The sequence below is a fragment of the Mobula birostris genome, chromosome 7, assembly GCF_030028105.1.
Source record: "Mobula birostris isolate sMobBir1 chromosome 7, sMobBir1.hap1, whole genome shotgun sequence".
NCBI lineage: Eukaryota > Metazoa > Chordata > Chondrichthyes > Myliobatiformes > Myliobatidae > Mobula > Mobula birostris.
Window position 1 is genome coordinate 104339893 of NC_092376.1, and position 25799 is coordinate 104365691.

General features: G+C 43.2%; 1 protein-coding gene across 1 annotated transcript in view; it reads left to right on the forward strand.

The window, feature by feature from the left end:
• The first annotated feature begins 7055 nt into the window (after positions 1-7055).
• The window catches only part of adam19b (ADAM metallopeptidase domain 19b), a 207509-nt gene continuing 188765 nt past the window's right edge, over positions 7056-25799 (forward strand). Inside the window, exon 1 of the mRNA XM_072263558.1 lies at positions 7056-7391. Coding sequence (XP_072119659.1) covers positions 7304-7391 — 88 coding nt within the window. The 5' untranslated portion in view covers positions 7056-7303. The remainder of the gene's footprint in view (positions 7392-25799) is intronic.

Sequence of the window (25799 nt, forward strand, 5' to 3'; positions counted from 1 at the left end):
CCTGAAGGTGAGCTTGAGATTAGTGCGGAGAGGGTGGAGAGCAGCATGTTCGGAAGGAGTGAGGTTAGAACTGAAGAGAGGAGTGTTAAAGTCGAGATGGTTGATGTCTCATCGGCAGATAGAAATAAAATGATCCAGAGCAGGCAGAAGACCAGAGTGAGGTGCAAAGGAAGAGGAGGAGGGTTGAAGACAGGAGAAGGAGTCATTGGCGCAGGCTGGAGAGTCCTTGCCAAAGCAGTAGGCACGGAGATAGAGGTGGCAGAAGAAGAGCTCAGTGTCATGACGGGTAAGGAACTCACTGAGGTGTGGGTGCCGGGGGAAAAAGGCCAGGTCCTTACTGAGGACAGAACGTTCTGCCTCAGAGGGGATGATGAAGACCCAGCGTGGATGAGACCTGGGATCGGGTGTGGGGGTGGGGTGAGAGAGAAGAGTTGGGGAGGGAAGAGGATGGAGGCTCCGTGGACCTAAGGGCTGACGGTGGGGCCTGAGAGACACAGCGTTGCAGAATGGTGGTGGGGTAAGGGGAGACAAGGGTTCTAGCAGCAGCACGTAAAGTCTTGGCCTGGACGTGCTGCTGGTCAAGTTCCAGGCTGGATTCGGAGTTTGAAGGTGTCTGGGGTCATTGGAATTGGCATTGACTATGGTGGAATTTGAGTTCTGAATCCGCCCGGGATCTTTGGAATCGGTGTTGGTGATGTTAGTGTCACCGGTACAGAGGAGTCAAGAGCCATCAGGGCCAGAGATCGATTCAGAGAGATTTGTAATCTGGCGGCATCCCAGATTTTCAGGGTTTTTTAAAGATATTCAGCATCTGCAGTTGTTTTGATATTCACTTACTGAGTATCTAATTAAGTAATAAGCTGACCATCAAGCCCCTATTTATACCAGTCTGATCTATCATGACCTTGTCCATAATTGGTTATGCATTGGAGATTCAGGTGCTCATATAAATACTTATTAAATGTTTTGAGAACACATGCCTCCAGGCAGCATGTTCCAGATTCCAAGCATCCTCTGAATGAAAAAAAAATCTTCCTTGGATTCCCTCTAATCTTCCTAATTCTTACTTAAACAGATGCCTTCAAATTTTAGACACTTCTGTCATGGTTAAAGGTTTCCTCCTGTTTATACTGTCTATGCCTCTCATAACTTTGTGAACCTCTGTTGGGCTCCCCCTTAGCCTCTCCCATTCCAAGGAAAACAAATCCTGCTGAACCATTTTAGATGGAGACATAAGTGTGTGCAGATGTTGGAATGTGGAGCAACACACAGAGCTGGAGGAACTCAGTGGGTCATGCAGCCTATATGGAAGGAAATGGAGAGATGATATTTTAGGTTGAGATCCTTCATCTGTCCTGAAGGTTGTCCACCCAGGGTTACAGGTGATAATTAAACTTTAATTCCTAGCTTTGGATAGTTGGCTATTTCCTGACACAAATATAATACAAGAATATCAGAAAATACGAATGGTAAACAGCCACTTTGGCCCTCAAAACCTGCCCCACCATTCAATATGATCATCACTGATGTTGTTCTCAAGGTTTCCTCTGTGCCAGTTCCCCATAATTCTTAATTCCTCTAGCTTTCAGATATTTATCTATCCCCATCTTAAATATATCAATGACCCTCTGGGGCAAAGAATGCCGAGGATTTACTAACCTCTGAAAGCAGGAGTTTCTCTGCACCTTCTTTTTAAATGTCTGTCTTCTTACTTTGCAGCTGCATTCTTTTTGTGATTCTCCCACTAGTGGAAACATTTTAACTCCTCCTTTATCAAACTCCCTTAAAATCTTACCTTGATGAATAAGGCCAACCTTCCTTCCTATAAACTATAGAATACATACCCAAACTGTAGTGAGGACCAGGAAGGTTTGGACAAGAGAAGCACAGGAGCGCTTACAGGATTGCTTTGAATTGATCGACTGGACTGTACTCAGAAATTCACCTTTGAATCTGGATGAGTGTGCTGCAGTTGTTATCAACTTCATTAAAATCAGATGAGTCAGTGCCTACAAAGGCTTGCTGTATGTTTCCAAACCAGAAGCTGTGGTTGAACCAGGAGATACATCGTCTGCTGAAGACTAGATCTGTGGCATTCAAGTCTGGCGACCCAGCTCTGAACCAGAACACCAGGTATGATTTATAGAGGGCTATTTCAAAGGCGAAGAGACAATTTCTATCGAGGTCGGAGGTGACATTGGATGTACGGCAACTCTGGTAGGGTTTGCAAGACATTACTTCTTACAAAGCGAAACCCAATAGCATGAATGGCAGCGATGCTTTACCACCGGATGAACTCAACGCCTTCTAAGCCCGCTTTGAAACGGATAACACAACTACAGCTGTGAAGATCCCTGCTGCACCTGATGACCCTGTCATCTCTGTCTCAGGGGCCGATGTTAGACTGTCTTTAAGGAGAGCGTGGGTTCACCCTCGCAAGGCGGGAGGTTCCAAAGGAGTACCTGGTAAGGCTCTGAAAACCTATGCCAATCAACAAGTCGGAGTATTCAAGGATATTTTCAACCTATCACTACTACGGACGGAAGTTCCCACTTGCTTCAAAAAGGCAACAATTATACCAGTGCCTGAGAAGAATAATGCAAGCTGCCTTAATGACTATTGCCCAGTAGCACTCACATCTACAATGATAGAATAGTACAGCATGGTACAGGCCCTTCAGCCCACAATGTTGTGCTGACCCTCAAACCCTGCCTCCCATATAAGCCTCCACCTTAAATTCCTCCATATACCTGTCTAGCAGTCTCTTAAATTTCACTAGTGTATCTGCCTCCACCACTGAGTCAGGCAGTGCATTCCACGCACCAACCACTCTCTGAGTAAAAAACCTTCCTCTAATAGCCCCCCTGAACTTCCCACCCCTTACCTTAAAGCCATGTCCTCTTGTATTGAGTAGTGGTGCCCTGGGGAAGAGGCGCTGGCTATCCACACTATCTATTCCTCTTATTATCTTGTACACCTCTATCATGTCTCCTCTCATCCTCCTTCTCTCCAAAGGGTAAAGACCTAGCTCCCTTAATCTCTGATCATAATGCATACTTTCTAAACCAGGCAGCATCCTGGTAAATCTCCTCTGTACCCTTCCCAATGCTTCCACATCCTTCCTATAGTGAGGCGACCAGAACTGGACACTGTACTCCAAGTGTGGCCTCACCAGAGTTTTATAGAGCTGCATCATTACATCGCGACTCTTAAACTCTATCCCTTGACTTATGAAAGCTAACACCCCTTAAGCTTTCTTAACTACCCTATCCACCTGTGAGGCAACTTTCAGGGATCTGTGGACATGCACCCCCAGATCCCTCTGCTCCTCCACACTACCAAGTATCCTGCCATTTACTTTGTACTCTGCCTCGGAGTTTGTCCTTCCAAAGTGTACCACCTCACACTTCTCCGGGTTGAACTCATCTGCCACTTCTCAGCCTACTTCTGCATCCTATCAATGTCTTTCTGCAATCTTCAACAATCCTCTACACTATCTACAACACCACCAACCTTTGTGTCACCTGCAAACTTGCCAACCCACCCTTCTACCCCCACATCCAGGTCGTTAATAAAAATCACAAAAAGTAGAGGTCCCAGAACAGATCCTTGTGGGACACCACTAGTCACAATCCTCCAATCTGAATGTACTCCCTCCAGCATGACCCTCTGCCTTCTGCAGGCAAGCCAATTCTGAATCCACCTGGCCAAACTTCCCTGGATCCCATGACTTCTGACTTTCTGAATAAGCCTACCGTATGGATGCTTGTCAAATGCTTTACTAAAATCCATATAGATCACATCCACTGCACTGCCCAGAGATCCTATCTCTAGGAATCTTTTCCAAAAGCTTTCCCACCACAGACGTAAGGTTCACTGGTCTATAATTACCCGGACTATCCCTACTACCTTTTTTGAACAAGGGGACAACATTTGCCTCCCTCCAATCCTCCGGTACCATTCCCGTGGACAACGAGGACATAAGGATCCTAGCCAGAGGCTCAGCAATCTCTTCCCTCGCCTCGTGGAGCAGCCTGGGGAATATTCTGTCAGGCCCCGTGGACTTATCCGTCCTAATATATTTTAACAACTCCAACACCTCCTCTCCCTTAATATCAACATGCTCCAGAACATCAACCTCACTCATATTGTCCTCACCATCATCAAGTTCCCTCTCATTGGTGGATACCGAAGAGAAGTATTCATTGAGGACCTCGCTCACTTCCACAGCCTCCAGGCACATCTTCCCACCTTTATCTCTTATCAGTCCTACCTTTACTCCTGTCATCCTTTTTTTCTTCACATAATTGAAGGATGCCTTGGGGTTTTCCTTTACCCTACTCACCAAGGCCTTCTTATGCCCCCTTCTTGAAATGCTTTGAGAGGTTGGTCATGACTAGACTGAACTCCTGCCTCAGCAAGGAGCTGGACCCATTACAATTTGCCTATTGCCACAATAGGTCAACAGCAGATGCAACCGCAATGGCTCTTCACATCGCCTTAGACCACCTGGACGATATAAACACCTATGTCAGGATGCTGTTCATCGACTATAGCTTAGCATCTAACACCATCAATCCCACAATCCTGATTGAGAAGTTACAGAACCTGGGCCTCTGTGTCTCCTTCTGCAATTGGATCCTCAACTTCCTAACTGGAAGACCACATTCTGTGTAGATTGGTAATAACATCTCCTCCTCACTGACGATCAACACTGATGCACCTCAGGGGTGTGTGCTTAGCCCACTGCTCTACGCTCTGTATACACATGACTGTGTGGCTAGGCATAGCTCAAATACCATCTACAAATTTGCTGATGATACAACCATTGTTGGGAGAATCTCGGATGAAGACAAGAGGGCGTACAGGAGTGAGATATGCCAACTAGTGGAGAGGTGCTGCAGCAACAGCCTTTCACTCAATGTCAGTAAAATGAAAGGACTGATTGTGGACTTCAGGAAGGGTAAGATGAAGCAACACATACCAATCCTCATACAGGGATCAGAAGCAGAGAGAGTGAACAGCTTCGAGTTCCTGGGTGCAAAGATCTCTGAGGACCTAACCTAGTCACAATATATCAATGCAGTTGTAAAGAAGGCAAGACAGCGATTATCCTTCATTAGGAGTTTGAAGAGATTTGGCATGTCAACAAATGCACTCAAAAACTTCTCTAGATGTACTGTGGAGAGCATTCTGACAGGCTGCATCACTGTCAGGTATGGGGGTGGGGGGGTGGTCTACTAGCACAGGACCATAAGAAGCTGCAGAAAGTTGTAAATTTAGTTGGCTCCATCTTGGGTACTAGCTTACAGAGTACCCCAGGACATCTTCAAGGAGTGGTGTTTCAGAAAAGCAGCGTCAATTATTAAGGACTTCCAGCACCCAGGACATGCCCTTTTCTCATTGTTACCATCAGACAAGAGATACAGAAGCCTGAAGGCACACACTCAGCCATTCAGGAATAGCTTCTTCCCCTCTGCCATCCAATTCCTAACTGGATATTGAACCTATGAGCACTACCTCACTTTTTAAATATATATAATTTCTGTTTTTTGCACAATTTTTAATCTATTCGGTATATTATATTATAATTGATTTACTTATTTATCTAGTATTTTTCTTCTTGTTCTATATTATGTATTGCATTGAACTGCTGCTGCTAAGTTAACACATTTCACGACACATGCCAGTGATAATAAACCTGATTCTGATTCTGTCTAGCCTCTCTTGATAGGACACCCCTTCATTCCAATAGTTAGCTTGGTATATCTCCTTTGAACTGCCTCCAATGTTCCAATGCACTCAAACAATACCCTCCCCCCTCCCCCCTCCCCCACACACCTCGAATTCTCCATGGGAAACATTCTGTCCTCTGGAGCAAAAACTGAAAGCAAAGATAGACGGAGGCCCAGGCAGTATTGAGGAAGCAGGGAGTCTGCAAAAGGGGCTTGGACAGATGGGCAAAGAAGTGGCAGATGGAATACAGTATAGGGAAGTTCATGCTCATGCACTTTGGTGGAGGTAATAAAAGAGTAGACTATTTCCTAAACAGGGAGCAAACACAGAAATTGGAGGTGCAAGGGGACTTGGGAGTCCTAGTGCAGGATTCCCTAAAGGTTAACTTGCAGGTCGTTAGTAAGGAAGGCAAATGCAATGTGAGCATTCATGTTGAGAGGATTGGAATATAAAAGCATAGATTTAAACAAGAGGCTTTATATCACATTAGGCAGAGTGTATTTGGAGTATTGTGAGCAGCCTTGGGTTCCTTATCAAAGAAAGAATGTGTTGGCATTGGAGTGGGTCCACAGGAGGCTAATGAAAATGATCCTGGGAATGAAAGGGTTAATATATGAGGAGCATCTGACAGCTACGGACCTGTACTCACTGGAGTTTAGAAGAATCAGGAAGGATCTTATTGAAACCTATCGAATATTGAAGGGATTAGGAAAAATCCAAGTAAGTAACTAGATAGAGTAGATGTGGAGAGGATGTTTCCAATAATGGGAGGGTCTAGGACAAGAGGCCACAGATTCAGGATTCAAGGTTATCCCTTTAGAACAGAGATGAAGAGGAATTTCTTTAGCCAGAGGGTGGTGAATCTGTAGAATTCATTGCCACAGACAGTTGAGGAGGCCAAGTTGCTGAGTTTGCTTCAAGCAAAGCTTTTTGAGTTCTTGTTTAGTAAGGGCATCAAAGGTATGGGGTGAAGCAAGAGTCTGGGGTTGAGAAAGATAATTATTCAGCTATGATGGATGCAAGAGCAGACTCGATGGGCCAAAAGTCCTAATTATGCTCCTATGTCTTCGGATGTTAAAGGAAGAGCAAAACCATGAATACAAACTGCTCTAAAATAAAGTAAGCTGGGAATCACATGCAGCAAATTATAAACGGAGCACAATGGGGTTACGTTTGAACGAGTGGAGATCGAGCAAGATACCGACCTCGTTCATAGCAGGGAGAGGCGGGGTGGAGGATCTGAAAAGGCGTGGTCTAGACCCGATATATCTAAATAGGCCTGAGGCAAGAAAAAAAAATCTGTCACAAACTGACAAGGCTGAGGGTAGGAGGATGATTTTTCGGCTGATTGCCTTGCGATGAATCATGTATACTTCGCCGAGACCTCTGTTTTTAACTTAATGTGCAGAGACTTTCCCACACACATGATGTGAGTGGATCCAGCGGGCTCGTTAATAGCTTGATGCTGTGGAGACTTAACTGCTCCACCGTCTGACAAGAAGCGAGCAAAGCGGATTCTGGAGGCTGGTGGGAAAATCGACGGTCACCCGCGGACCTCGGAGGGCTAATGGCTCGGAGGCTGGGACGGATAGCTCACCTCGCCCACTTACTCTGCTGCTTGGTTCTGGCTTGTTCCACTGATAAAGCGGGCAAAGGTGAGGCGTGTCTCTTACTCTATATGGATATTGGCAGACAACTTAAGAGCTTGGCTCACAGTGCAGGCATGTTTGAGAGAAAGAAGGAAAGTTGTTTTAAATCCGAGCTGCGGAGTGAAACGAAGAGAAAATAATTTAGCTTTCAGTTTTTGCGTCCTTTCCCTCGTTTCGTTTTGTGCTTGGTATTGATTCGGTAATTGAAGTTTTCCTTTGGGAAAAGAGTGCATTGAAACAATTAGTCACAGGGACTGGGAAAATCGAGGGGGAGGGGTCTGACAATTGTACAAACTTATCCTGTGTAGGGAAAAGGGAGACATGATATTGGGAAAATATTCCACAAATAAAGTTGGGAAAATGTTGTGTGGTTTTGTGATGGACACTCTATAAGTGTAAAGTATCTCCTTCTTTGGGTGTGTATGGTTATTAATATGCTATTATGACTTCACGCTGAAGTACTGGCAGTCTAAAAGAATGTGCAGAATTTAACAATCTGTACAAATTAAGCCAGTCGTTTTAATGAAATATGAATTAGCTTGAACATTTAGAATTTTGCTGCAAATAATTGGGAAAACACAAATTTAATTGTCTTGGGAGGGTCAAGGGGAAGATGGTTTGTGTTGGGAACTCCTGATTTATTACTGATAAGTTGTTTTTCATACGACTTGTGCATCACCTTAAGAGAAACACAATTTTTAAAAAATATACTTTCTTCATACAAATATATATTAGAAATACAATATAATCATAACACACCACTCCACATTCACTGTGACATCAAACTATTATATGCTTTTACAAAGCACTCATATTTCTTAGATGTTTGAGAGGCTGCTACACAGGATGCAGCCTCAATGTCCAGTGGGAGCAGGACCTACTGCCCTATTCAGTTGCCTTTCAGAAGGTGACAGAGAGCGAGAGCACTTTTTAAACTCAGAATCTGGTTTAATATCACTGGCAAACGTTATGAAATTTGTTACCACAGAGTCTATAAGTAGTGCAAAGAGAGGGAAGTAAACACAGAGGGAGAGTTCATGGGTTCATTGTCAATTCAGAAATCTGATGGCAGAGGAGAAGAAGCTGTACCTGAAATGTTGAGTGAGTGACTTCAAGCTCGTGTGCCACCTCCTTGATGGTGAAGACCATCAACGAGAAGAGGACATGTCCTGGATGATGGCCATGATGATGGATGCTACCTTTTTGAGGCTGTCCTGGATGCTGGGGAGGTTGGTGTCCATGATGCAGCAGGGAGAGTTTACAACTTTCTGCAGCTTTTTCTGATCCTGTGCAGAGGCCCCTCCATTTGAAATGGTGATGCAACCAGTTAGAATGCTCTCCACAGCAGATCTGTAGAAATTTGCGAGTGTCTTCGGTGACATACCAATTCTCCTCAAACTCCTAATGAAATATAGCCACTGTTATACCTACTTTGCGATTGCATCAATATGTTGGGCCCAGGATATATCCTCCATAGAACCACAGAAAACAGTTCATTCGGCCCTTCTAGTCTGTGCTGAAACTTTATTCCGCTAGTCCCATTGACCTGCACCCAGTCCATAACCCTCCAGACCTCTCCCATCCATGTATCTATCCAATTTATTTTTAAAACTTAAGAGTGAGCCCGCATTTACCATGTCAGATGGCAGCTCGTTCCACACTCCCACCACTCTCTGAGTGAAGATGTTCCCCCTAAACCTTTCCCCTTTCACCCTAAAGTCATGTCCTCTCTTATTTATCTCTCCTATTCTAAGTGGAAAGAGCCTACTCGCATTTACTCTGTCTATACCCCTCATAGTTTTGTAAACCTCAACCAAATCCTCCCTCATTCTTCTACGCTCCAAGGAATAAAGTCCAAACCTGTTCAATCTTTCCCTGTAACTCAACTCCTGAAGCCCCAGCAACATCGTAGTAAATCTTCTCTGTACTCTTTCAATCTTACTGATATCCTTCCTACAGTTAGGTGACCAGAATTGCACACAATACTCCAAATTTGGCCTCACCAATGTCTTATACAACCTCACCATAACATCCCAACACCTATACTCAATACTTTGATTTATGAATGCCAGGATGCCAAAAGCCTTCTTTACAACCCTGTCTAGCTGTGACGCCACTTTCAGGGAATTATGTATCTGAACTCCTAGATCACTTTGTTCTTCTGCACTCCTCAGTGCCCTACCATTTACTGTATATGTCCTACCTTGGTTTGTCCTTCCAAAATGCAACACCTCATACTTGTCTGCATTAAATTCCATTTGCCATCTTCTGGCCTATTTTTCCAGTTGATCCAGATCCGTCTGCAAGCTTTGAAAGCCTTCCTCACTGTCCCACAACGCCTCCAATCTTAGTGTCATCAGCAAACTTGCTGATCCAATTTAACACATTATCATATAGATCATCGATATAGACAACAAACAACAATGGTCCCAGCACAGATCCCTGAGGCACATCACTAGTCACAGGCCTCTATTCTGAGAAGCAATCATCCACTACCACTCTCTGGTCTTCTCCCACACAGCCAATTTCGAATCCAGTTTTCAACCTCTCCATGGATACCTCGTGTCTGAACCTTCTGAACTAACCTCCCATGTGGGACCTTGTCAAAGGCCTTACTAAAGTCCATGTAGACAACATCCACAGCCTTTCCTTCATCTACTTTCTTGGTAACCTCCTCGAAAAACTCTACAAGATTCATTAAACATGATCTACCATGCACAAAGCCATGCTGACTATTCTTAATCAGCCCTTGGCTGTCCAAATACTTGTATAACCTTCTTCTTTTTCTTCTGGTTTTATGACGGTTGGCACCCAGCTTAATGGTACATTATTGCCACCTTCTGCTCCGGAGTGTGCAATAGACTTACATTCTAAATCCCTTCACCCAATCTCTCTCTCTCTCTTTCTTTCTCTCTCTCTCTCTCTCCTTCTCTCTCTCTCTCTTTCTCTCTCTCTCTCTCTCTCTCTCTCTTTCTCTCTCTCTCTTTCTCTCTCTCTCTTTCTCTCTCTCTCTTTCTCTCTCTCTCTTTCTCTCTCTCTCTTTCTCTCTCTCTCTTTCTCTCTCTCTCTCTTTCTCTCTCTCTCTTTCTCTCTCTCTCTTTCTCTCTCTCTCTTTCTCTCTCTCTCTTTCTCTCTCTCTCTTTCTCTCTCTCTCTCTCTCTTTCTCTCTCTCTCTCTCTTTCTCTCTCTCTCTCTCTTTCTCTCTCTCTCTCTCTTTCTCTCTCTCTCTCTCTTTCTCTCTCTCTCTCTCTTTCTCTCTCTCTCACACACGCACACACACACACACCCCTAACCTACATTTTATCCTCCCATCTTTGGCCGTCCTAGTGCCCTATTCCTGCTTATCCGTCATATCCTATAAAAAGCCCCTGTAGCCCTTAAGAAAGCTAAAAATACCCTAACCTGTGCTCTCTCACCCATGCTCAGCAACCTTTTTAATGTGAATTCCTGCACCCCCAATTCCCTTAGATTAATTCTCATCATCTCTCGCTGTATCCCATACTTCCTGCAACTCAGAACTACATATTCTACTGACTCCTCTTTCTGACATTCCTCACACAATCCTGTCTGGTGTTTCCCCATCATTTTCAATGTTTTGTTTAATGCACAGTGCCCCAACCTTAACCTAGTCCACACAGTTTCCTCTCTTCTGTATCCACTACCTACCCTAGTATCTGCAACACTTCTTTGTATTTGATATAAATGCCTCCCTTTTCCCTCCCTGTCCCATCTTTCTTGCCACATTTGGTTGATTTTTTTCCAAGATTACACACTTAACCTCTGCTTTACTGATACTAATGTGCATTTCTATATTTTCTTTCTTTAACACCCTCTTTGCCAACTCATCCACCCTCTCATTCCCCTTCATCCCTACATGTGCTGGAACCCATAGAAATTTTACCTGACCTTCCTGATTTGCAATTCTTGCAACTAACTGAAGGACTTCATAAAGTACATCTTGCCGACTGTTTGAGTGAAACTTGCTAGAACTGAGGATGAATCTGAGCATATCAACACTTTGACTTGTCTAGCTTTCTCCACCCGTTGCAACACTGCCAGCATCTCCACTGTATACACCCCTAACTTATTAGAGTTTCTTCTGCTGATTCTAATTTCTTTTGCTGGTATAACCACCTCAAACCTTTTCACTCGTGTTTCAGGTTCCTTAGCACCATCCATATAAATCTGAATATAATCACCATATTTTTCCATCACATGACAGTTAAATGCACTTACCAAATCAGTTTTATATTTTCCTTTCCTTTTTACCTCTCACAAATGCCAGTCTATGTCAGGCCATACAAACTTCCATGGAGCTACAACCAGATAAACTACTGAAGGACTTATCCTTAGATCAAACACTCCACATTCTTTAGCAACATCATTCCCTACCCAACTAAAGTTACCCTTCTGGAACCTCCCATTTTCCCAGCACTCCTGCAACACTCCTTTAGCAGGGTAAGAATCATTGTGCCCCTGCAAATTAGCTCAGTAGTTTGCCATCAACTGCATCCTCCTTAGTTCCAAAGGCATTAGTCCCATTTCTACCTGTAGGGCTGACACTGGTGATGTTTTAAAAGCCCCACTGCACACTCTCAAAGCCATCCAGTTTCCTTATAAGAGACCTAGCTGCTGATCCGTATGCTATATTTCCATAGTCCAACACAGATCTCACTAAAGCCACATACATTCTCTTCAACACTGAAGAACTTGCTCCCTGTTCCCTACCAGTCAAATATCTCATCATATTTATTACTTTTTTACATTTCTCCTCAACTTTCCTGATATGGTCTGCCCATGTTAATTGTGAATCAAATATAACTCCCAGAAATTTAAATGATCCAACCCTTTCTAATTCAATCCCATACATCCTTAACTTCTTCCCTACCTCATTTCTTTTCCTGGTGAAAAATACAGTTTGAGTTTTTTCTACTGAAAATCTAAATCCCCAATCACAACCCCACTCCACCACTTCATCAGTTGCTTCTTGTAGTTTCCTGATTATATGCTCCATGTTTCTGCCTCTTTTCCACAAGGCCCCATCATCCGCAAACAGTGACCTACATATATCCACTTGTACCTTTGTGAAGACATCATTGATCATAATGATGAAAAGTAACGGGCTAATCACACTACCTTGAGGTGTGCCATTTCCCACTATGTACTGTTTTGATAATTCTGATCCAATCTGAACTTGAATTTTTCTACCAAACAAAAAATCTTTAATCCAATTAAAAACACTCTCACCAACCCCCATCTTGAGCAGTTTAATTAACAATCCTTCCTTCCACATCATATCATAGGCTTTTTCAATGTCAAAAAACACTGCAACTATTGACTCTTTATTTGCCTGGGCCTTTCATATTTCAGTCTCTAACCTTATCACTAAGTCCATGGAATTCCTTCCCTTCCTAAAACCACTCTGCTAACTTACCAGCATTCCCCTCTTCTCAAGCTCATACAATAAACTTTCTATTATCATCCTTTCCATTATCTTACATATATTTGATGTTAATGCTATTGATCTGTAGCTAGTGAGTTTTGATGGATCCTCGTGAGGTTTCCTTATTGGAATTACTACTACTTCTTTCCATGCACTTGGTAATCTGCCCTCCTCCCACACTCTGTCATAAAAATGCAGCAACTTCAAGAGCGCTCCTTCTCCTAGATTTTTTAGCATCACAGAGCATATCAGATCTTTCCCTGGGGATGTTGGTCTCAATCTCTTTATTGCTCTCACCATTTCTGCCAAGGTAAGTGGATCATCAATTATATCAACTGTTTCCTCCCTCCTGCTTAACACACCTGGGTGTTGACTCATTGTTCTTTCCCATCTCCTTCTCCCTTCTTCAGACAAATTTTCTGAACTATGTATCTGTACAAACGGCGTGGCCATAATCTCAGCCTTATCCCTACTGGAGACTGCTGTTTCCTCCTCAGACATCATTACTGGATATTCCCATTGCCTTCTATCTCCCCCCATCCTCTTAATCATTCCCCATACCTCTCCCACAGGTGTTGTTCTTCCTATTTTGTTGCAAAAACTCCTCCAACTTGCCCTTTTAGCTTGACCTATAGTTCTTCTCACACTGCCTGTGCCTTCTTATATTGAATCAAATGCTGCATATTATGGGTTGTTTTAACTAGCCTGAATGCTCTATTTCTGTTTTTAACAGCCTGACAGCATTCCTCTGTCCACCAGTTTTCTATTCATCCTATTTTTACTCCTGGGTATAGATCTTTCTGCTGCCATAATAATTGCTGAAGTCACCTGACTGTTTAATTCATCTATATTTCCAGAAATGTCAATCCTTGTCAATGCATCTTCACTCAACTTCTGGAACTTACCCCATTCTGCTTTTCCAAACACCCACTTTGGGATTCCACCACCTGGTCTTTCTTCAACTCTTTCACCCACTGAACATAAAACTGGGTAGTGATCACTGCCTACTGTTGAAGCAGTCCAAACTCCCCATTTACTAATGCCAGCTAAGGTATTGGACAGAAAAGGTGGGAGGAGAAGATGGCGGCGTGCCTGCGTGTGCACAGCCCTCCGGTGAAAAATGATATGGTATCTGTTAAATAGGGGCCGTGGACAATTCTGATTTGATGGAGAATGGACGTGAAAGCACAGAGGAACATCTGGAGAAATTTCTGAAACGCCCGTTTGCTGCTGTCGTTACTGTGTGGTCGGGAATCTTTCAGAGGGTAGGCCTCAAAGTCCCCGGCCTTGCCTGCTTTTGGCGACCGAGAAGGAGGTCAAATCGTTTGAATAGAGATGACGCTCAGTACTTGGTGTCGGAGAGCTGATCAGAGCTCGAAGTTTTTGGATGACTCAGAGACGGATTGTGGTCGGCATGGCAGGGAGAGTTTTTCTTCCTTCTCCCATCTGCATGAGATGTGGGACATTTGAGAAACTTTGAACTTTACTGTGCTCATGGACTTCTTCATCAAGTTATGGTATTGTTGCACTGTTTGTAACTATATGTTATAATTATGTGGTTTGTCCTGTGTTTTTGTGATATCACACTGGAGGAAATAATGTATCAATTCTTAATGCATGCATTACTAAATGACAATAAAAAAGGACTACGTGTCTTCATAATCATAAAATGTAATATCTAATACTGACTCAGTTCCTGTTGTTATGTTTATCCTTGTTTCTCTGCCCTCATTCATACACACCAAATCCCTTTCTTCCATCAAACCTTCAATTGAATCTGTAATCGGATCCCCTCATATTGTGCTGTGAACATTGAAGTCTGCACACCACACTACTTTGTCTGTTTTGTCCTTGTATCCTTAATAGGCTGTCCAAATCCAACCTTTTAAATGGATTGTAGTAGTTAATCATAACCAATCCCTCCTCTCTCTCCCACACTTCCACCATTCCTGATCATCTCCTTTTTCCAGTACCCTATATGGTATACCTTGCTTGATTAACATAGCACAACCCCCTCCTCCCCCTAGATTTCTATCTTTCCTTATCCTTGTATACCCATATACCACAAAGTCTAAAGTCAGGTTCAACTAAGTTTCCTGAATACACACTACATCCAGTTTTACCGCAATTTCTTTAATAAAGTGCTTGAACTCCTGGCTTTTGTATGTCCAATCTCTCAGAACACCTTCCAATAATTTACCTACTACTGATATCAGGCTCACCGGCCTGTAATTACCTGGTTTACTTTTGGAGCATTTTTTAAACAACGGAACAACATGAGCTACCCTCCAATCCTCTGGCACCGCACCTGTGGCTAAGGACATTTTAAATATTTCTGCCAGGGTGCCTGCAATTTCTATACTAGTCTCTCTCAAGGTCTGAGGAAATATCTTGTCAGGCCCGGGGGATTTATCTACCTTTATTTGGTGTAAGGCAGCAAGCACCTCCTTCTCTTTAATCTCTATATGTTCCATGACACTACTGCTTGTTTCCCTTCCTCCCATATATGCTATGCCAGTTTCCTGAGTAAACACTGATGCAAAAAAACTGTTTAAGATCTCCCCCATCTCGTGAGGCTCCACACATAGATGATCACTCTGATCTTCTAGGGGACCAATTTTGTCCCTTACTATCCTTTTACTCTTAATATACTTGTAGAAACCCTTTGGGTTTACCTTCACATTATCTGCCAAAGCAACCTCATGTCTTCTTTTTGCCTTCTTGATTTCCTTCTTTAGTATTTTCTTACATTTGCTATACTCTTCAAGTACTTCATTTGTTCCTTGTTACCTATACCTGCTATACACCTCTCTCTTTTTCTTAACCAGCTCACTAATATCCCTTGAAAACCAAGGTTCTCTATGCTTGTTAACTTTGCCTTTAATCCTGGTAGGAACATGCAAACTGCACTCTCAAAATTCTGCTTTTAAAGGCCTTCCACTTGCTGAACATATACTTGCCAGAAAACAACTTATCCCAATCCACTCTTCCTAGTTCCTTTTTCATTTCCACACAATTGGCCCTTCTCCAATTTAGAACCTCAACTTGAGGATCAGATCTATCCTTTTCCATAATTAACTTGAAACTAATGACATTATGGTCACTGGACCCAAAATGTTCACCTACACGTACTTCTGTCACCTGACCTGTCTGGTTCCCTAATAGGAGATCAAGAATTGCATCCTCTCTCGTGGGTACCTCTATATATTGATTTAGAAAACTTTCCTGAACACATTTGACAAACTTCAAGCCATCTACCCCTTTCACAGTGTGGGAGTCCCAGGCAGTATGTGGAAAGATAAAATCCCCTACTATTACAACTTTCTGTTTCCTACGTCAGTCTGCTATCTCTACAGATTTGCTCCTCCAATTCTCCCTGACTATTGGGTGGTCTATAATACAATCCTATTTGTATGGTCGCACCTTTCCCGTTCCTCAGCTCCACCCATATGGCCTTTGTAGACAAGCCCTCCAGGCTGTCCTGTCTACACACAGTTGTGATATTTTCCCTGACTAGTAATGCCACTCCTCCCACTTTCATCCCTCCCCCTCTATCGCATCTGAAACAATGGGACCCCGGAACATTAAGCTGCCAGTACTGCCCCTCCTGCAACCAAGTCTTACTATTAGCAATAATGTCGTTAATTGAAAAAGATGCACCTGAGAACATTTCTATCACATACAAACCTTTGATTTCTGTCTATACATGCAGTCTTCGCATGACCTTTATCCTCCTCCACCTCACTATCTGCTCTAACACTCTGATTCCCCTTCCCCTGCAAATCTAGTTTAAACCCCCCCCCCCGGAGCAGCACTAGCAAATCTACCTGCAAGGATGTTAGTCCCCTTCCAGTTCAGGTGCAAACCGTCCTGTTGGAACAGGTCCCACCTTCTCTGGAACAAAGCCCAATTCGCCAGAAACATGAAGCCCTCTCTCCTGCACCATCTCCTTAGCCACATATTTAGCTGCATTATCTTCCTATTTCTAGCCTCACTAGCACATGGCACAGGTAGCAATCCTGAGATTGCAACCCTGAAGGTCCTGTCCTTCAACTTTTCACCTAACTCCCTAAACTCTTTTTTTTGCAGGACCACCTCCTCCTTCCTATCCACGTCATTGGTCCCTACATGGACCATGACATCTGGCTGCTCACACTCCCCCCTGAGAATACTGAGAACTCGATCTGAGATATCGTGGACCCTGGCACCAGGGAGGCAACAGACCATCCGGGATTCTCGATCTCTCCCACAGAACCTCTTATCTGTTCCTCTAACTATCGAATCCCCTTCACTACTGCTCTCCTCTTTTCCCTCCTTCCTTTCTGAGCTGAGAGTCCAGTCTCGGTGCCAGAGAGGTGACCACTACAACTTGTGCCTGGTAGCTCGTCCCCACCAACAGTATCCGAAGTGGTATACTTATTGTTGATGGGAACGGCCACAGGGGCGCTCTGCTCTTTCTGTCTATTCCCCTTCCCTCTCCTGACTGTCACCCAGCAACCTGCCTCCTGACTTTTAGGGGTGACTGTCTACCTGAAACTCCTGTCTATTTCTGCCTCTGCCTCATGAATAATCCCCAGTGATGTTGACACCAAGGAGCTTGAAACTGCTCACCCTTTCCACTTTTGATCCCTTGATGGTGATTGATCTCCTATAGTGGTGTCATATCAAGTTCCAGTCTGTGAATATGGCATTGATAGAGAGATGTTACGTGTCCAAGTCAGGAAGGTCTGTGACTTGGAGAGGAACATGAAATTGGTTGATAACCCGCCACGCTTCTTGATAACTCCATATACTTCACATTTTAGGCTTAGAAAGTATACATAAAGGAGCCAGACTGTTTGATGAGGGTGATTGTTTCTCCTGGATGGCAATGAGCTTCTAGACTGATAGTGCTTCATCTATCCAATTCAATGAAAAATATTTGCATGCTTTACTTTTACCTTGAGGTTCTGCGTGGTCAGGATGTGAGTCAGTCGATCTTAGAATACCCAGTTTCTCAATGCTCTGTTGTTTTTAGCATTCATATGCTAATGATAGAGGTCAATGATAAACACATGATGTTGAAAATGAGATATTTGCCTTTCAATATCATGGGGATATGGGTTCTGGTCGGCGATGATCATTGACTGACTTTTGTGTGAATCAAATGTTACCTGCAATTGATCTTCGGTTCTGACTAGTTCTTGTTACATGCTGTGGTGATACGGTGTTACAGCTAAGAGAGCTACTGCCTCATAAGTCCCGCAACCCAGGTTTACTCCTGACCTGTTTGAGTGGAGTTTGCATGTTCCTCATAGAGGGATCAGAAGTGGAGAGAGTGAGCAGTTTCAAGTTCCTGAGTATTAAGACCTCTGAGGATCTAACCCAATCCCAACATATTGATGCAGCTATAAAGAAGGCAAGACAGCGGCTATACTTCATTAGGAGTTTGAAGAGATTTGGCATGTCAACAAATACACTCAAAAACTTCTATAGTTGTACCGTGGAGAGCATTCTGACAGGCTGCATCACTGTCTGGTATGAGGGGTGGAGGGATTGCTACTACACAGGACCGAAGGAAGCTGCAGAAGGTTGTAAATTTAGTCGGCTCCATCTTGGGCACTAGCCTACAAAGTACCCAGGACATCTTTAGGGAGTGGTGTCTCAGAAAGGCAGCGTCCATTATCAAGGACCTCCAGCACCCAGGGCATGCCCTTTTCTCACTGTTACCATCGGGTAGGAGGTACAGAAGCCTGAAGGCACACACTCAGTGATTCAGGAACAGCTTCTTCCCCTCTGCCATCCGATTCCTAATTAGACATTGACCCTTGAACACTACCTCACTTTTTTAAATATATAGTATTTCTGTTTTTTGCATGATTTTTAATCTATTCAATATGCATATACTGTAAATGATTTACTTACTATTATTTTATTTTGTTTTTTTTCTTCTATGTTATCATGTTTTGCATTGAACTGCTGCTGCTAAGTTAAATTTCACATCACATGCCGGTGATAATAAACCTGATTCTGATTCTCCATGTGCATTTTCCCTGGGTGTCAGTTGGTGGGTTAATTGGCCATCGTAAGCTCTACTTACTCTATAGGTGAAAGTGAGGTCTTGCTGCTTGTTGGTCAGATCTAGTGATGATGCTTTCTGCCAGATGTTTAGCACTCTTTGCACAGGGAACAAACCCATAGGGTCCCTGTCCCAGGTGTCTGCAGAACAGTCCTCTGTAACCAGAACCTGATCAGCATGTGGTTAAATTTGTTTACTTGGAAGAATTCTTCCACAAGGCCACACTTACTCCAAGGACAGCAGCTCTGAGAGCATATCACACCCAATGACCGAGTTCTTACCAGCTATTGGCAGAAAATGACAGAAAACAGCATTTTGACGATTCATGTTTTGTTCACCTTCTCAATCTGCTCCAGCCAATTCTAGTTACACACCTCGGCAACCAGATCCCCAGCAACTTCAAGTAGTCAGACCCGACAGTGAAGGGTAATTAGATCAGTCAGACCAGTTACTAAAGAACGTGGTCTTGCTCTTACTGTGGTTGACCCTGGCCCTTGATGCCAACTCCAACTTGTCAATGATGCTGATCAAACTGTGGACTGACCATGGATTTGAGCAAAAGTCAGTAACATTATACCTGCATAGGGAGGTTTGTACTTGTGTGGCTCTACTGCTGAGCAAAGTCACCTTTCTTTTATGTCTGATGGATTTGGCAAAAGATTCAGTACAATCCACAGACAAGGCGGGAGAGGAAATAGCTCAGCTTCACTCCAATCTTGATGGGGAAGTTGTCTGTTTCACATCCATTAATTTGGACTTCATTACAGATATGTGTAGAGCAGTTTGATTCAGTTTCTAATACCCTCTCCAAAACCTGTTTTGGAGATCACATCGATCAGGTATGACCTGTTGAAGGATTTCTCCTGGTCCAAGCTGACCAAGCAAGGATCCACCTCTCTGCCTTGTACGTAGACAATGGTATCCCTGAGTAGCACAGGGTTGTCAGAGACTTTCCTCCCTGGTAGAGCGTAGCTTTGGTTTGTATGGATCACCCATCCTGGAGTGGACTAACCTGGTTGAGGATGGCCCTGGAGAGCATTTTACAGTTCACATTCAACAGAATCAGAATCAGACTTAATGTCAGTGACGTACATTGTGAAATTTGTTGTTTAGCAACAGCATGACTGTGCAATACATTAAATAGACTGGTGCTACTGAGTCCAGAGTAGGGAGATCATACGGTTTAACATGTTGCTAAGGAGGGAGGGCTTCAGATTTTTGGATCATTGGGCTCTCTTCCAGGGAGGACCTGTACAGAAGGGGATTGGCCGCAGCTGAACTAGAGGAGGAGAGGACTAGTATCCTAGCGGGAAGGTTTGCTAGTGCTGCATTGGGGTGGGGGGGGGGTGTTTAAATTAGAATTGAAAGGGGTCGGGAACTAGAGTCCAAAACAGATAGTGGAGTTGTGTGGGTTGGAAGGAGCTGCTGCACAGGATCAAAAGAAGCTACAGAAAGTTGTAAAATTAGTCATCTCCATCTTGGGTACTAGTCTTTGTAGTATCCAAGACACCTTCAAGGAGTGGTGCCTCAGAAAGGCAGCGTTCATTATTAAGGACCTCCATCACCGAGCACCTGCTCTCTTCTCGGTGCTACCATCGGGAAGGAAGTACAAGAGCCTGAAGGAGCAAACTTCAGCAACTCAGGAACAGCTTCTTCCCCCCTGCATCCCATTCCTAAATGGACATTGAACACATGAACACAACCTCACTTTTATTATTTCTGTTTTTGCACTTTCATTTAACTATTTAACATACATATGCTTACTGCAATTGATTTACTTATTTTGTTTTCTATATCATGTATTGCATTGTGCTGCTGCCGCTAAGTTAACAAATTCCACAACATATGCCGGTGATATTAAACCTGATTCTGATTCTGAGAAAGAAATTGTTAAGCCTACACTTGGGGTCAGCAATCAAAAAGCTGAGCGTGGTGGGACTGTGTTCTGAGCTGCATATATTTCAATGTGAGGGGTGTTGTAGGAAAGATTGGATGAGCTTAGGGCATGGATCAGCATGTGGAATTAGACATTGTAGCCATTAGTGAGACTTGGTTGCCATAGAGGCAGGACTGGCAGCTCAGTGTTCCAGGGTTCTGTTCTTTTAGACACAATAGAACGGGGGATTAAAAGGGGAGTGGTGGCATTCCCAGCCAGGGAAAATGTCACAGCAGTACTCAGTCAAGGCGGGCTGGAGCGCTTGTCTAGTGAGGGTCTATGGGTAGAAATGAGGAATAAGAAACATATACATGAGTCTATGAATGAGGAAGTCTTGCCACAGACTCTATAGATGTTGGGAAATGCAGTAGCAAGGTCATGGACCAGATATAGATCACAGAGTAGGTGGTGTTTGTTGTTTTGATGCAGATTGGGGTGGATAAGTCCACAGGGCCTGACAAGGTATTCCCTTGGACTTTGTGGGAGGCTCATGCAGAAATTAGAGGGGCCCTAGCAGAGAGATTTAAAACACCCTTAGCCACCCGTGAGGTGTCAGAGGATGGCTTCAGGAGGGTAGCTAGTGTTGTTCCATTGTTTAAGAAAGGCTCTAAGAATAAGACATGATATTATAGGCTGGTGGGAAAGTTACTGGAAAGTATTCTAAGGGGCCGGATATAAGTACTTGGCTTGACATAGGCTGATTAGGGATAGTCAGCGTGGCTTTGTGGATGCTAAGCTGAATCTAACCAATCTTATAGAGTTTTTAGAGGAAGTTACCGGTAAGTGGATGAAAGCAAAGCAGTGGATGTTGTCTACATGGATTTTGGCGAGGCCTTTGACAAAATCCTGCATGGGACATTGGTTAAGAAGTTTCAGTTGCTTGGCATTCAGGATGGGTGCATGGATGGGAGGGTATGGAGGGTAAAGATCTGGGTGCAGGTCGATGGGATTAGGCAGATCAAGGTTTCGGCACAGACTGGATGGGTTGAGTGGTCTATTTCTGTACTATAGTGTTCTAAGACTCCATGACTATAAATTATGATAAGAAATAATAAAGCCACTGATGTGCCTTCTTTGTAATTGCATGAATATGTTGGGGCCAGAATAGATCTTCAAGATGTTGACGCCCAGGAGCATAAAACTGCTCGGTCTTTCTACTGGTGATCCCTCAATGAGGACTGATGTGTGTTCCCTTGATTTTCCCCTTCCCATAGTCCACAATCAATTCCTTGGTCTTACTGACATTGAGTGCAAGGCTGTCGTGACACCACTCAACCAGCTGATCTAACTCACTCTTGTATGCCTCCTCATCACCGGCTGAAATTCTGCCAACAACTGTTGTGTCATTGACAAATTTACAGATGCCATTTAAGCTGTGCCTAGCCACACAGTCACAGGTATGGAGAGAGTAAGGCAGTGAGCTAGGCATGCATCGTTGAAGTGCACTGGTGTTGATTGCCAATGAAAAGGAAATGTTGTCTCTGATCTTCACTGACTGTGGTCTCTGGTGAGGAAGTCGAAGATCCAATTGCAGAGGGAGGTACAGAGGCCCAGGTGTTGAAACTTGTTGATTAGCACCGAGGGGCTGCTGAGCTGTGATCACTAAATAGCAGTCTGACATGGATATTGCTCTTGTCCAGTTGTTCAAAGGCTAAGTGGAGAGCCAGTGAAATTGCATCCACCATTGATTTATCGTGACAATAGGAAAATTGCAGAGGTCCATCTCTTTGCTTAGGCAGGAGTTAACAGTGAAATGGGTTTCCACTTCCCTCCCTTTGCACCCTTTTGCTTATTGATGAGGGTAATGTTGCCCTTTCTCACAGAATCTGACATTTCGCCTATCAGGTGCACAGTGTTGTACACCTCCACCAGGTCTGGATCCGTCTGTTCTAGTAGAGCTGAGTACAGGCCTGTACTCTCCATAGAATAATGTACCACAATGTGCGTTTGTCTTGCTAGCTTGTACTGCACAACTGCCCTGTTTTCCACACCCTAGTCCCCAACACCGCTTGTTCTGTTTACGAGGAGCTTCGTGAGCATAGTTTGTTTTTGTGCCAGTGAATGAAATCTGCAATGGCAGATCATTCTCCCCCTCCCCCACCTCTCAAAAAAACTTCAACAGCAGCTTGCATGTGGTAATGTATTCAAGCAATTGCCTAAATGGAACTTACTGAAGATTTAATGGACACATTCATAAATCTTCCTCTCCAGAGTCTGCAATGATTGTTGTACGTACGAATCAGATGAGTAATACTATACAGTTTTAACAACAAGGAAATGCTTCTGCACTGTTCTTTTTGCTTGTATTTCTGTTCTTTTAAGAGCTATTTTAAACCTGTGCTATTTTCTCTTGCTGGGATGAGCAGCTTCCACAGGTAGAACCAAGTGGTCCTATTTTTACATTCATTAACATAGAAACTAATCCTTCTCTGCAGAAAATAGAAGCTTATTTTATCCTATCCCTTCCCCCAGCACTTTAAATCAGAGTTAGTGTGTAATAGCTGCTGAGGTTACTTGCTGAAGTGTTCAATTGAGTCTGCAGAAGGAGCAAAAATAATGTCTGAAACAAGAGCTTACACCTACCAGCTAAGATGAAAAGGATTGGGTTTTTTACAAATGACGGCAATATTTAAAGTTTCAACATAATGAAAATATGAATATGATATGCTCTAATAAATCAGACTGGGAAATTGAGGAGAAAGTTTTTTTTACACAAACAATTGAAAGATGGAACATAGTAATTCAAAGACGATGTGAGTTTCATGGGTGAGTTTAAAAGAAAGCAAGATAAGCACATGACGGAGGAGGATATGGAAGTTTCTGCAGCGTGAACTGGAAAGGGAAAAGAGGCTGAAGTGTGTCTCACAATCTAACTCATTGTGGCTGTGCCTTATTGTCTATCTGCACTGCACTTTCCCTGTGGCTGTAACACTAAATTCTGTATTCCGTTTTCCTTTTGCTATGCTGATGTACTTGTGTATGACGTGATCTGTCTGGATGACATGCAAATAAAAGCTTTTCACTGTATTTCAGGGCATGTGACAAGAACATACCAACAACAGTAGACTGTAACAGAGAGACCCAGCCTGATTACTGGTAGTTCCTGCAATTTTGTTGCTATACTCCAATTTGTAGCTATTATAAGGCACTTCATTCCTCCTCGGGTGGGATATAAAGCAAGATTCCTTCTCCAGCATTGCAATCCACTAATTGCTAATGGGAGATTTGTAGGAGCAGGTTAACAAGTGTTCCAAGTTTCCCCTGGACACCACACGTCTCTGATCGAGATCTTTCTACAGGGGGACAATTGAGAGCATCCTGACTGGCTGCATCACTGCCTGGTATAGGAACTGTACTGTACTTCCCTCAATCGCAGGACTCTGCAGAAAGTGGTGCGCACAGCCCAGCTCATCTGTAGACGTGAACTTCCCATTATTCAGGACATTTACAAAGACAGGTGTGTAAAAAGGGCCCAAAACATCATTGGGACCCGAGTCACCCCAACCACAAATTGTTCCAGCTGCTACCATCTGAGAAACGGTACTTCAGCATAAAAGCCAGGACCAACTGGCTCCAGGATGGCTTCTTCCACCAGACCATTAGACTGAATAATTCACACTGATACAATTCTATTTCTATGTTATATTGACTGTTCTATTGCACATGCTATTTATTACAAATTACTGTGAATTGCACATTTAGACAGGGATGTAATGTAAAGATTTTTACTCCTTGTGTATACGAAGGATGTAAGTAATAAAGTCAATTCAATTCAACAGGTGTTCCTGGGGTCAGTGATTCCCTCTGTTGTGCAGGTTATTTTCATTCCATCACATCCTGTTTGGGTTTGAGGAGAGATTAAGCAGATTATGCTTGTGAATTAAAAAAAAACTGAGGTGAATTTATTGAAACATACAATGTTCTTACAGGACTTGACAGAGTTGATGCTTTCCCTGACTAGCTGATCTTGAACCAGGGCTACAATTGCAGAATAAAGGCTCAACCATTCAAGAAAGTTGTTGGGGGTGGCGGGGGGTGTAGGGTGGAGTTGTCGTCCAACAGGCTCTTTGGAACCATCTATTCAAGGGAACTGTGGTGGTTTGGCTGCTGAATCTGCACAAGAAAGGGTAGTAGATAAGCTGAAAGTGTGAAATGAAACCAGGACTAATTTACAGCTTCATGTATTGTAAGTCTAATGACAGAAATCTGGGCTAAAATGATTAGGGATACTACCTCTTCCTTAAAAATAGACATTCGTGAAAAAAATTGAAAAGTTTAATTGTTCTACACTTACAGTTGCTACAACTGGAAATGGAATCTTTATTTGGAGCACTAAAGGCTTCAATAGATTTAAAAGTTAATAAGAATGCTTTCAATATATACATGGGATGATCTGGGGTAGTTAATGTTTAATTGTAAAGGAACACATTACACTGTCAAATGGTAGAGGTTGCTCAATCCTCAATAGATTGAGCTTATTAGAAATGAATGGAACTCATCATCATAAGTCATACAACACAAAGCCAGACTTCTCAGTGTAACTTGTCCGTGCTGAGAAGATGTCCAGCAAACCAGCTTCATTTCCTGCATTTGGCCCATATTCCCCTAAATCTCTTCTATCCATGTACTGGTCCAAAAGTCCTTTGAATGTTGTTATTGTACTAACTACTTTCACTGGGAGCTCATTCCATATACATACCATTCTCCATGTGAAGTTTGAATGTATATTTTATATCAGAGGTCTATTATTACTATTCCACAAATATATTTTTAAATTCCGTAGGATATGTTCACTGAATATCATCCCTAAATGCAAAAAACCAAGAAGAAATTCTTTCCTTTATATCATGCCTTCATGACTGTAAACGTCCTTAGATGCTTTATAACCAAAGTTAAAATGGAGCAAACATGGCAAACTCCCACATGCAGAATGCCAAGATCCTAGACATTAATTTGGATTAATAAACTCTTCTCGGG